Raw genomic sequence first — 12854 nt, 5'->3', positions numbered from 1 at the left:
GTAAATACACCTGCGAATCTGTTAGTCAGCGTCATCAGCGTCCGTTACTGTGAGCCAAATCAGGTGTGAATGGAAAGATGTCAGTGATTACGCAAAGACAATGGACTAATACAGCTTCGTACTTCGACAATAAACACTTTCGCCCTATTTAATTGGGGGTAATAGTGAGCATTTTCTCAGTAGCATATTCGGCTTGAAGAAGCAACGATGTCAAACAGCAGAAATATTACGTCGTGGTTCCGCGTAGAACGCCCTGCTGGGCCCCTGGTTGCGAGCGATAAACCCACCAGCAACGCGGTCACCGGTACCCCTGTCGGCAGTGGTACTAAACGTGTCCAAGATGATGTTACAACGAAAGGTGCAAAAAAAAGAAAGTCTGGATTTGATGCACAATGGACAACAAAATATACGTGGCTGAGAGAAACATCCGATGGCAAAGGTAAAAAAAAAGGATTTATTTGTAGCGTTTTACTTGGAAGCGTATTTTGACCTAGTTTAGTAAACTTTTGTATGGCTTCATTTTTTGCCGATCGTCGAAACATTTTTTTGGAAACGACTTTCTTTCTGGAAGTTCAAAAATTGTTGGCTACGATTTATCAAAATAACTAATACTAGTATTGTGTTTTGAAATAGTTGGGTAAATTTTATCGTGGCAATTTTTTAGTTTAGCGACTTTTCAAAATTGCGGCAATTTGTTTATTTTCGTGTTGATCGTGACGATATTTTTTAAATACAAGTATTGATTCGCTCCTATTTCTTATCTTTTAGGAATGCTGTGTCACATATGTGGAAAATTCAACTTAAAAACATCCAGAAATAGTTCTTTGATATGGGATTCTATGCCATGTATAAATATTACGAAATATGCTATCGATAAACACGCACACTCGAAGATGCACAAGAAGGCCATGTCATTAGAAGTGGGAAGCAAAGAAAATCACGGCGTTCTGAAAAGCCGCAGGTCACTGGGCTTCCATGAAAGTCCGAAGAATCAACATTACATAGAAATCACACAGCAGCAGATTCATTTAATCTTCTACATAAATTTGTTAAAAAATAAAGACACAATTTCATCCATGCAAGCCTGTCATTATTGTTTTCTTTATCTCCAGACATATGCTAATGATTATGTAAATTATATGCAAATTAGCCGCCACTCTGAGACATTTTTCTGGGGAGAACACTGATCGTTAATGAGATCATGAAACAAATGCACATACATATTTGTGACATGATGTACCTTGTGTGTGTGAAGTTTGAACTCGATCAATCCAGACATGTCTCAGATACGGATCCAGAACTGAATTCTTTAAAACAAAATGGCCGCCAGTCGGCCATTTCAAGCCCGATCCAAAAAAAAAAAATGACGTGCATCAAGGTCCTATTATGTTTAATGTATTTACTAAATTTGAACAAAATCCGTCCATGCATAACTGAGATCCGGGTCCGGAATGGTGAAAATGTGCGATTTTGATGCATTTTCGGCCTTAAAATGGCCGCTATTCGGCTATCGTTAATCGGATCATGAAAAAAATGCATGTGCATATGTCCCATATAATGTGTGATGTATGAGTGAAGTTTGAACTTAATCGGTCCATGCATGTTCGAGATACAGGTGATCACGGACGCACGGAGGGCAAAACATAAGTCCCCGTTTTCGGACTACGTCCGAACGGGGACTAAAAAGTTTGAGAAGAAATAAAAAACAATGCGATCTGGTTCTTTCCAGTATTCAGAAATTAGAATGTAATTTCGAAACAAATAGGACAAGCAATGCATGGCACAGTCCTCGTTAGTTATCAAATTTAAGATATATAGTTTTGTTTATAGTAATATAGCTGGAATATAACTATGTCAGGAATATGATTTTTTAACATTAAAATGATTGACATTTGTATCTGATTGTCAAACAAGTACTTGTTCATATTGAGAGATATTGCTTTGTAACAGCATTCAAAATCAGCCATTTTGAATACATGTATATATATAACATGAATATATAAAATTTGAATATAATCAGTCAAAGCATTTAAGAGATATGGCACTAGAACCCCAATCATTAAAGCAAAATGGCCGTCAGTCAGCCATTTTGAATCCAATCTGAAAAATAAAATGTTCATCAGGAACCCGTCAAATGTATGTACCAAGTGAACGAAATCCATCCATAAATGCCAGAAATGCTTGATATATAATGATTTTTTTAGCACAAAAATGACCACCATTCGAGCATTTTGAATAGGATCGTCAAACCAATATATCTGTTTATCTATGACATGATGTATAATGAAAATTAAAAATTTGAATATAATCAGTCAAAACAAATCGAAGATATGGGTCTAGAAGCCCATTCATTAAAACAAAATGGCCGCCAGACAGCCATTTTGAATCCGATCTGGAAAATAAATGATGTGCATCAGGAACCTGTAATTTCTAATATATGTACCAAGTTTGAACGAAATCCATCCATAAATGCCAGAAATGCTTGATATTTGATGATTTTTTAGCACAAAAATGGCCATCATTTGGCCATTTTGAATAGGATCGTCAAACCAATATATCTGTCTATCTATGACATCATGTATAATGAATATTTAAAATTTGAATATAATCAGTGAAAGCAAGTCAGAGATATGGCACGAGAGCCACATTCATTAAAACAAAATGGCTGAAAAACCAAATTATTTGCATCAAGGTCCCATAACGTCTAATGTATATACCAAGTTTGAACAAAATCCATCTGTAAACAGCCGAGAAATGCTTGATTTTTAGGATTTTTTAGCACAAAAATGGCCGCCATTCGGCCATCTTGAATCAGACCGTGAAACAAAATGATGTGCATCAAGGTTTTATAATGTCTAATGTATATACCAAGTTTGAACAAAATCCATCCGTAAACAGCCGAGAAATACTTGATTTTAATGATTTTTAGCACAAAAATGGCCGCCATCTTGAATCAGATCGTGAAACAAATTGATGTGCATATGTATAATATCATGTATGATGTATGTGTGAAGTTTGATTGTGACTGCGTCCGAACGGGGACTAAAAATAGAAAAATCCTCGGGCCGCTTGAGAGGGAACATATTGAAGAGGGTCTGTGCGAAAAATTAATATAATGCGCCAATTAGAACTCAAGATCAAAGGCCTGCAGTTGCTGTAAAGATCAAAGGCCTGCAAGTTGTTGTAAATCGCTGTTTTGTTTAACCGAGAAAACGGCAAAAACAAGAGACTGCAAGAGACTGTTTATATTTGCTATGGGTGGTGACTATTATGCAAATTATCTGTCTATTATGTCTTTGGCTGATTAATTAAAACATAGCTTTCAAAACAATGACATGTGCTTTTGTTTTTAATTAACAAAAATTGATTTTTACACCCTATAAAAACATCCAATTCACTTTTTTGCCTACTGAGTGTTTGCTCCTTGTAGTCCAGCATTGAAAAATACGAAAAAGTAGAATTTTGGGTTTCAAAGCAAAAAAAACGTATATACCATCCTTAATCTAGCGCACCTTAAAGAACTCAGCACTGTCCATAGACCAGAATTGTAACATTCTCAAACTCTTTAAGGTAGAGATGCAGTTTATTTGTGAATTTCAATCAAAAATAGTTTTTTTCGTTTTTTATATAAATTTTTATCTAAAGAACATTCTGTGAAAATTTGACCAATGAATTCTTATTGGAACACCGTTAAAATTGCTGTTTATTTTCTGGTTAAAAATAAAAAACACTCACACGTGGCAATGTTTATGTCCAATTGCCTAATTTGCATGAGTAACCAAATAACAGGACCTTTGATTGACAATATGCAAATCGAGATTGTACGGGTCATAGTTCATTCAATTCACGCGCATGTGCAATTATTCTCAAATCAGTTCTCGCTCGCTAGCAAACCAAACATTATATTTCCTCAGTGTTTTTTCCTAATTTTTATCATTACATTATGCGTGGTGTGAAAAGAAAGAGAGGTAGAAAGAAGATTCAGATGATTTCTATGTCGAAAGAGGCAAAAGCTACACTGAAGGCATCAGCTCACCGAACGAAAAACAAAATTGATGTGAGCGTCCAAACATGACTTGCCCTGAAGGCATGAATCCGAGTTTCTGATTGACTGAGAGATTTTATTTTTAAATAATTGTTCTCAAAAAATAAACTGAGCATGTGAAGAATAATTTAACATTGTTTACAGTGATAACTGCTCATTGTCGAAACGAAGCTTACCCATTCACGCTAGTCACAATAAACATCATACTCTTGAATATGCGTCAATGACTACGGTAAAACTTAGACTATATTTTAGGCATCAGGAATGATTGAAATATCCGAAAATGACGCCAAAATACACCTTAAAAGTCCCATTTTATTTTTTTTCTAAATCCCATCCTGAATTTACGGCAGAATCTGGTCCCTCAAATAAGGGACACGTGAGCTTTGATTCTAACCGGATATATTGCACTGGGTCGGGGAGATACAAACTTTTGTGTATCTTTTGTCCAATGGATACCTCTACTACGATCATTCGCAAGTTTTGCTAGGTGGTGCGAGACAGCTTTGTTTGCAACCGGACGAACTCCGTTTAATTCAATGAAGCAAACAACTGACAATGCTAAAATAAATTGCAGAGGTACGATAAAATTAATTGAAAACAACCAAATAATTTCAATGAAAAATAAATCACAGAGAGAGGTAACTTACGGTAACAACTCTTTTGACGCGCTGACCGCTTCTCCGCGTGTGATGTTTTGTTTTCCTTGTCATATTACTTACTGATTGATGATTTTGTTTTGATTTTTGAGTTTTTTAGCCTGCAACTCGGCCACGACCTTTTTTCCTTTTTTCCGTGAAAAATGGGGAAGTTTACGTCAATTTGACGGACATTCCATTTTTTTAAACTAGCGAAGCACACTGTTTAGCACTCCTATTTTTTTCATTTGCCGATTTCTATTCAGAAAAATTCGACCGCTCGAAAATGCACCTTAATTTTGCACTCTTAAAACATGTCAGATTTCCAACACTAATTATTTAAAACCGGTCGAAATTTTAAAACTTTTACGTTAGGAGCTGGAGCTCTCTTCTTGCAGGCGACCGTCGCCGGTAGTACAACAGCATGTTTTGTACGTACATCCGTGCGCTGATTGTCTGCGACTGTCTTAGAAAATCCCTGAATAAGGCGTTGCCAAAATCGGAAAAATAAAAAAATGCCTCCTTAAAAAACGAACATAATTCAAATATTTCTTTTAACAAATATGTTGCAGTGGGAAAAATGGGATTGGAAACGATGAACAAAACTTCTGTGCCTCGCGTTTCGATTCTAGGATTACGCGATTATTCATTATTGTGCGTTCGCTTCCTGGAGTTGGTTCTCAATATACTACATAAAAATCATCAAGGATAAATAATTTAATATCCCACTTTGTACTCTTCACGGTAAACCATAGGCTCTGAAATACTCGTAGATTTTTTATTGAAAATACATCGAAGAGAAGCCATGATGTTTTGATCGTGATAAAAGGTCACCTTCCTAGGACCGCCCCCTGTTTAATAATTCATGAGATGACGTCATAATTACTGGGCATTGCCACGTGTTTTTACCGACCCCATCAAAACACTGGTATGAATGACGTGTTTCTGATTTATATATTCAAGAGCAGTTGTTCTGGTCCAACGATTTTACATAAAATGTCTATGTCTATACGTCAATTTTCAATTTCAATAGTCTAGAAAGTATGACAAAGTATGACAAAGCAGTAATTCCCGGTTTAACGCGCAAATATGCAAATTGGCCTTTTTCTCGTCTTCTATTTTTGGTGAATTCTTGGGTTTTAAATTAAAATAGCTGATAGACGCTTTGGCCAATTGCCTCGAAATTTTCACACATTATTGACAAGGTGTTCCCCCTTCAAAATGCGTCCGGACAGTTTATTACGGCAAGTGGAACAAAAATAACAAGTCCGCAATTAACATGGATATATAAATTATGCAAAAATAGAAAAGAGTGAACTTTGAGGTCATGCTGTGCGACTTTGAAAGTCGTTAGAGAGATGAGTGGACGCATTTGAATTAGTAGTATACCAAGGTATCCAGTGATGTAATTTTACCCACAATTGGACTTGAAGTTTTTAAGCTAATTTTTTTTAAACCACTTTTGTCCAAAAAAGCATATTTTTGACCCAATATCAAAAACGCATTCTGGATATTTAAAATAAAGACAAGTTTTACAAAGTTTGTATAATAAGCTTTCAGAAAATATATAACATGTTGGATATATAATACCATCTTCATTGTCTAATTACTCAATTAAAAAGGAAGCCAAATAAACTGCATCTCTACCTTAAGTACATGTATATAGATTTATTTTCATACTCTCTTTTATACTGTAAAATTTTAACTTTTAAATTTATTTTAGCTGGATTAATTTTTGCTGAAAAGGCATTTTGGCTGTTTTGTATGAAGTTTACTTTCATTGCTTTTCGATGAGTTGAATGTAAAATACAAGAAAAAAAGTATATACTGCTTTTTATACACTGGATTTTATTTTAACTGAATCATTCCTTCCTCTCCATGTGGCCACAATTAATAGTACGTCCATTAAATTATTGTGTAACTCGGGCACTACGGATCTACGGTGATCCTAACCTCAGACATACGATCTTGTACGCAGATGCCTCTGTTTCACAATTACATCACGGTTATTAAATACCTGGTTACACGCAGTATTACGTGTAACTGTGAAACAGAAGTACCGGTAACTATTCTCAAATGCGCCATTTTGAAAATAGCGCGCTGTTCGATCGTTGAGCACACGGTCTGAACGTGGCACACTATTGTTATTTTCAAAGCAGACTGGGTGGTGACATACCTGGATCACTTTCTAACTCAAGCCAGCGATTCATCTCGAATCGCAGTGCTTTTTTTCATCAAAAACTCAAATTCGTTCACACGATGACATGGTGAACACAAAACACCGACCGCCGACAACTGACCCTTTAAGTTGACGATAATAAAGAACAATGGGTTATTATGAAATCGGCAATAGGAAACAGAAACACGGTGTGACGCAAACTGCCAACAGTAACAGATAGAATTAAATAAATAAAATATTCCCATCAATGTGGCTTTATTGGATATCCGAATAAAGAATTAACTAAACAAAGCCCTGATTTATCTGGAAGGTGGCCATACCGGGCCCTGACGCAAGTAGTTCCGCGGGTCGTTCCATTTTAATTGTGTGTTCTGCAATCTATTTAGTAAACAAATTGTAACCAAACTAAAATAAACTATATTTTATAATAACAAATATTAATAGCTGTAAGCGGCCACGTATCACAATATATAGAATGTTACTTGTATATGTTACATTATTTTCAGGCCCTGGTTATTTTTAACTGAATGGAATGGTCGAATAGACTCCCTGAGTTAGAAAAGATAAGGTCGTCGTTCGACAGATTGTCCACCAATCAAGTGCGCCCCTAAAAGGGTATCTATAAACGACACAATCGCCGTAGTTTTTATTTTAACGCTTAAAAATGGAGGAAACAGATAATTCGAGTTCACATCCATACTATCCCAGAGATCTATTAATACCGCATTTTAAAGCCAATGAATTATCCCAGGTTCAATTGCTGATCACCGTCTTCGGTACATTTGCCGTAGTGTTCATTGCAACATGGTTATACAGTGGTACGCTGAAGCGAAGATTGCCCATTTCAATTTCTCAACGACTTGTCATTTGTTGGTTCGCGCTATGTGGATGTATACATTCTGTTCTGGAGGGATATTTTGGTATTTACCACAGCGTTATAGCCGGTGACCAAAATATACTGTCGCAATTATGTAAGTACTAGTAAATGCTGCAAATTTAATTTTAGCATGCTGGTAACTTATGGGCAAAGTTCAATCATGTTTTAAGATTGGACCATTACAATTGGGGGAGTGGTATAATAATATGCTAATTAATACCTAAAGTCCCGTAGAATCAGTACTGATTACTAGAAGGACTAATAAACCATACAAAACATGTGCACAAATAATTTAATACAAGAAATGTATGTATATATACATGCATCTATAAATACACAGTGATCTCAAAACTGGTTACTGAATTTGATAATCAAAAACGTAGTGCTGCCTCTATGATTTGATTCTACCACAGTCCCTCTATCAATCACAGATTCTACACTCTGGCATCAGTTAGTGCACAGTGTAACCAGTTCAACCAAAACATTTTGAACTTTAACTTTCAAAACAAACATGGGTACAAAAAATGGCCTTGAACAATCAAGAGTATCATAATTTTACTTGCAACAAATTTCCCCCTTCACTTATTTTGTAACCATGGCAACATAACTATATGTTGAACAATGACCATTGGTCACATGTTTGACAAGGGAGTGACTGCGAAAACGGTCAACAAATGTCACACAAATGATATGCTTTTTTAGAGTGCAGAGCAGATAAAGGCAGGGTACAGCAAATGTATCATTTGTTTTAATCATTTTTTTTTCAAAAAAGTGCCTCAAACTCCTCTATCTTTCTTCTTCTTCTTCTTCAAGTGTGTTTGAATCTGAGTGTGCAAAGGTTTAACCCACTCACAGTGTTTGAATCTGAGTGTGCAATGGTTTCACCCACTCACAGTGTTTGAATCTGAGTGTGCAATGGTTTCACCCACTCACTGTGTTTGAATCTGAAATGGTTTGATCCGCTCACTGTTTTCGAATCTGAGCAATTTGCAATGGTTTATCCACTTACTGTGTTTGAATTTAAGTGTGCAATGGTTTCACCCACTCACTGTGTTTGAATCTGAGTGTGCAATGGTTTCACCCACTCACTGTGTTTGAATCTGAGTGTGCAATGGTTTCACCCACTCACTGTGTTTGAATCTGAGTGTGCAATGGTTTCATCCACTCACAGTGTTTGAATCTGAGTGTGCAATGGTTTCACCCACTCACAGTGTTTGAATCTGAGTGTGCAATGGTTTCACCCACTCACAGTGTTTGAATCTGAGTGTGCAATGGTTTCACCCACTCACAGTGTTTGAATCTGAGTGTGCAATGGTTTCACCCACTCACTGTTTTTACTGTACTCTAGTTATGGGTATTCAACTTAAGATTACCGTAAAATGCCGAAGTCAAAACAAACACTGATGACAATGTTCCAAGGAGTACTGTAAAATACTTTATTTAAGCTGGAATTAATTTTTGCTGAAAAGACGATTTAGGTGTTTAGGTGTTTTGTATGATTATTGACGAGATGAATGCAAAATAGATGAAAAAAGGTATATTTGCTGGATTTTATTTTCACTGAATCATTCCTTCAGTGAAAATAGCGAAAGTTAATTCCAAGTGAAAATAAACTATTTTATTACAATCTGATTAAAATTTGATGTAGGTTTCTTTTCTTTATTGTTATTTTTACTTATTTATGAATATTTTCTTGGTTTTATTTGCCATTATTAAGTTCCTTATATATTGTAAACTTAATATCACCAAGTAAAACAAAATAAAATTGTCATAGATAAACAAAAATAATAATTAAAAAAAATATATTTAAATTTTTTTTTTAAAAAAAGAAAAAAGAGAAAGTTGGACACTAATAATAATTTTTTCTAGTGAGAACATAGTTCCTAACATTTATAAGTATTTTATTATTCTCATCCATATAGGGAAGGAATATGGAAAAGGAGATAGTCGTTATATTATGTAAGTTTTGGTACTTTCATCGTAGTCCATTTTGTAGTCCTGTTACTTATAACAATGATGTAAAGAAACGTATACACTTGGTAACATGGGAGTTATCATTGGGTTTTTTTTTCAGTATTGATTACAAAAATACGAGATTAAACAAATAATAAAAAGTATTATACATGTATACATTTGTGTATTTTTTGGATATGTGTTTCTATAGTTACAGTGATTTATCAGTGCATGCCCATGGACTTCAAAAAAGCCAATATGAACTGAATGAACAACAATCTGCAATCTAATTTTATTTATCATAGTGCAAATATTTGAGAAAATGTCAGTTTACCATTCAAGTACAGGAGAAAGTTATTTGAGTTGTTTTCATTCGGTATAAGTTTCAAATACTAGTAGTTAGTAAAAATTACAGTTATCAAAATTGACCACCTAGGTTAGTTGTGAATGACAGTCGAGAAGTGACGTAATCTCATTAACATTTTGAAAGAATTTTGACTCAATTTAATCATTTCATCTAGTAATTTACAAATATGTTATTGTTTTTGACAGCTCTGACAACTTTACTGTGTGCATGGAGAACATCACGGCGTGGTTTGAAGGTCCCGGATGTTTTCTTGTCGCGTATGCCTTATTAAACAGAAAGTCATACCGCTATGTAGCACAGATGTTAGTATCCATGGGTCAGCTTTATGGTAAGTATACATCAATAAAGAAATATTTGATTCAATCCAGGACAACAAATATTTTCAGTCATCGCAATCACATGTTCAACTTTGGTCTCAAAATCTGACACAGAGGGCGCCATAATAAAATACAGTCTTCTGAACTTGCAGGTTGTACATTGTATTTCGTCACTGAAGTCAGAGATGGGTTCATTCACAGTAAAATGTGGCACCCTCTATACTTCTGGTTCTACTTTGTGTTTCTGAACATGTTCTGGATGGTAATACCATTCTGCATGATCGTACAAGCGGCCAGTCATCTCATCGGGGCACAAGCAGCGCGTGATGCGGAGAACACAAAAGGCAAAAATAGCAAGAAGAGGAAGTAGAAAAATGAATGAAATTTACATCTTCAGTCGTTAGTTATGAAGGAGACTTTAATTTTATTTTATTTCTGTGATCATTGATTTCAACATTAGTCACCACTGTCACTTGTATATTTAATTAAAGTAATATGTACTAAATATGTTTAATAAATATTTAACATCAGTGTATTAACTGAACTATTTACGATGCTCACAGTAGTGAAGAGAAGAGACTAATTAGAAACAAAGTGGGTTTTAATGCCCATATTCTTTCTGCTTGAATGTTATTTTTACTGAAAACATCTTTTTATCAATACACTGATTTTCCCACATAGTTTTAGATACCAGTAAGTTGAATGTTAAACATAATCAAGATTTTAATTTTAATTGATTTGTATTATATGCACAACAGCTCCCACTGATTATTCAAGTTGTGTTCACTATGAAAAACGATAAAATTTGTTGCTTTGGAGACAAATCCTGAAATATGGAATACTGAAGCTAGCCTACTCTGAAGGTTGTGATGTTTAATCAACAAATCAAACATACATTTCACTTTTATAAACGCTCAAAGTGCTTTCACTTTATTTCAGGAGGCTCTTCTAAATTTGATTTTAGGATTCTGTTGGATAAGATTTTTCACAACCTTTACAAAATCCAAAGCCCTTATGGAGCGTACAGAGGAGAATTTCTGTAAATAATACTTGTACACAGTGCAAAATGTTTCAAATAAATCCTGGTGAATGTATATGTATATGTATACAGAGTGTGATGAGATAGTGATTTCAGAAATGGTAATGTCGGAATATATTAATAAATACAGTGTAGAGAAATGAATTATGTTATTGCTTCTTTAGTTTATGTCTTTGGGCACACTACTAGGATATTTGATTTAACTCTTCCGCTTATAGGAGGAGTGTGGGTAGAATCATATTTGTAAAATTATAAGGTTATAATATTTCTACCTGAAACTGTTATTTTGTTTTGCCGTTGAGGAAAGCATAGCAGTATTTTCATCACACACCACTGTAGTTCTTAACTTAATTACCATTTGAACTATGAAAATGTTTGAACAGTGTTTTGTAGCAATGATATCTTGCAATTTTAGAACTTAATAACTAATGCTGTATCACTATGGCATATCTGTCAAAAAAGTACTAAATCTATAGGTTACATTAATTTCATTACTCGTCATTAAAAAGAACTTTGGTCCGGCAATAGATTCACATAAAAGAATTACAAACTTCAAATTTATTTCAAAACTTTTCTTTTGAATGATTAATATTCCTATACTGCAAACATTTTAATTTGTGTAACTAGAAATATTCGCAATTTAATAATTTAATGACATTGATGTGAGCAAATTTTCACAAAGGTCTCCATAATCGTGAGACTTAAGTATTTTGAGATTATTTTCACTACCAATAACTCTCTAAAATTTGTCTCTGGCAAAAAATAAAGTGGTTTACAGTGTTTTATGCTATTTTTCTATTATGTCATGGTTACCATGGATACAGGTTAGAACTTTATACAAATAGTATGCATCATTGTACGTTGAAACATGCATTATGGACAAGATAGTGGTGACTGTCGTAATAGAGAAAATACGTTTCTACAATGTCAGTTTTCTAAAGTTGATATGTGCCTAACAAACAAACAAACTACCATAAGTGTTTGGAACTGTACAAGGTTTTTGGTGTTTAGTGCAACACCATGTTCATCAACCAAATCTTCAAGCAGTTCTGAAATAAATCTCAAAAATGAGTTCACGGTATACCCCCTAATTGCTTAAAATCATACTTGTTTTACGTCTGGAGAAAAGTGTTCTGATTTCAGCCGAAGACTACCTAACAATCATCAAAAACAAATATATTTTGCCGTCTATTCCAACAGATATATATATATATATATATTCATCAAACACCTGCATATGGCATCCAATTTGGCCACCATTCCATTTTCAGAGAAAATGAACCAGCATAACATAACACCTGAAAATAATACATTGCAGGGGATTTTCTAAAAAAAATGAACCAGAGGGAGCACACACAGGCGATCGACCTGGAAACACCATATCGTAAGGTTTCTGCGCCGTTTTAATGGTGTAGCTATCGCCATTGAAATATTTTGAA

General features: G+C 34.6%; 3 protein-coding genes across 3 annotated transcripts in view; 2 read left to right on the top strand and 1 right to left on the bottom strand.

The window, feature by feature from the left end:
• LOC102806639 (ubiquitin carboxyl-terminal hydrolase BAP1-like) overlaps positions 1 to 6983 on the bottom strand; it is a 32177-nt gene extending 25194 nt beyond the window's left edge. The window contains exon 1 of the mRNA XM_085496832.1: positions 6860 to 6983. Coding sequence (XP_085352958.1) covers positions 6860 to 6893 — 34 coding nt within the window. The 5' untranslated portion in view covers positions 6894 to 6983. The remainder of the gene's footprint in view (positions 1 to 6859) is intronic.
• On the top strand, positions 173 to 1134 carry LOC146747524 (uncharacterized). Its single transcript, XM_085496619.1, has 3 exons — positions 173 to 439; positions 769 to 961; positions 1113 to 1134. The coding sequence occupies exons 1-3, from the start codon at positions 208 to 210 to the stop codon at positions 1132 to 1134; spliced, it is 447 nt and encodes a 148-aa protein (XP_085352745.1). The 5' UTR covers positions 173 to 207.
• Positions 6984 to 7449: 466 nt separating the features above from the next.
• LOC100371931 (3-beta-hydroxysteroid-Delta(8),Delta(7)-isomerase-like) lies at positions 7450 to 11559 on the top strand. Its single transcript, XM_002738323.4, has 4 exons — positions 7450 to 7833; positions 9662 to 9698; positions 10245 to 10387; positions 10529 to 11559. Exons 1-4 carry the CDS (start codon positions 7527 to 7529, stop codon positions 10744 to 10746), a joined length of 705 nt encoding a protein of 234 aa, XP_002738369.1. The 5' UTR covers positions 7450 to 7526; the 3' UTR covers positions 10747 to 11559.
• The last annotated feature ends 1295 nt before the right edge of the window (positions 11560 to 12854 follow it).

Source organism: Saccoglossus kowalevskii, chromosome 3 (genome assembly GCF_978046115.1).
Source record: "Saccoglossus kowalevskii chromosome 3, keSacKowa6.1, whole genome shotgun sequence".
Classification (NCBI taxonomy): domain Eukaryota; kingdom Metazoa; phylum Hemichordata; class Enteropneusta; family Harrimaniidae; genus Saccoglossus; species Saccoglossus kowalevskii.
This window is presented reverse-complemented; position numbering and strand designations above follow the sequence as displayed.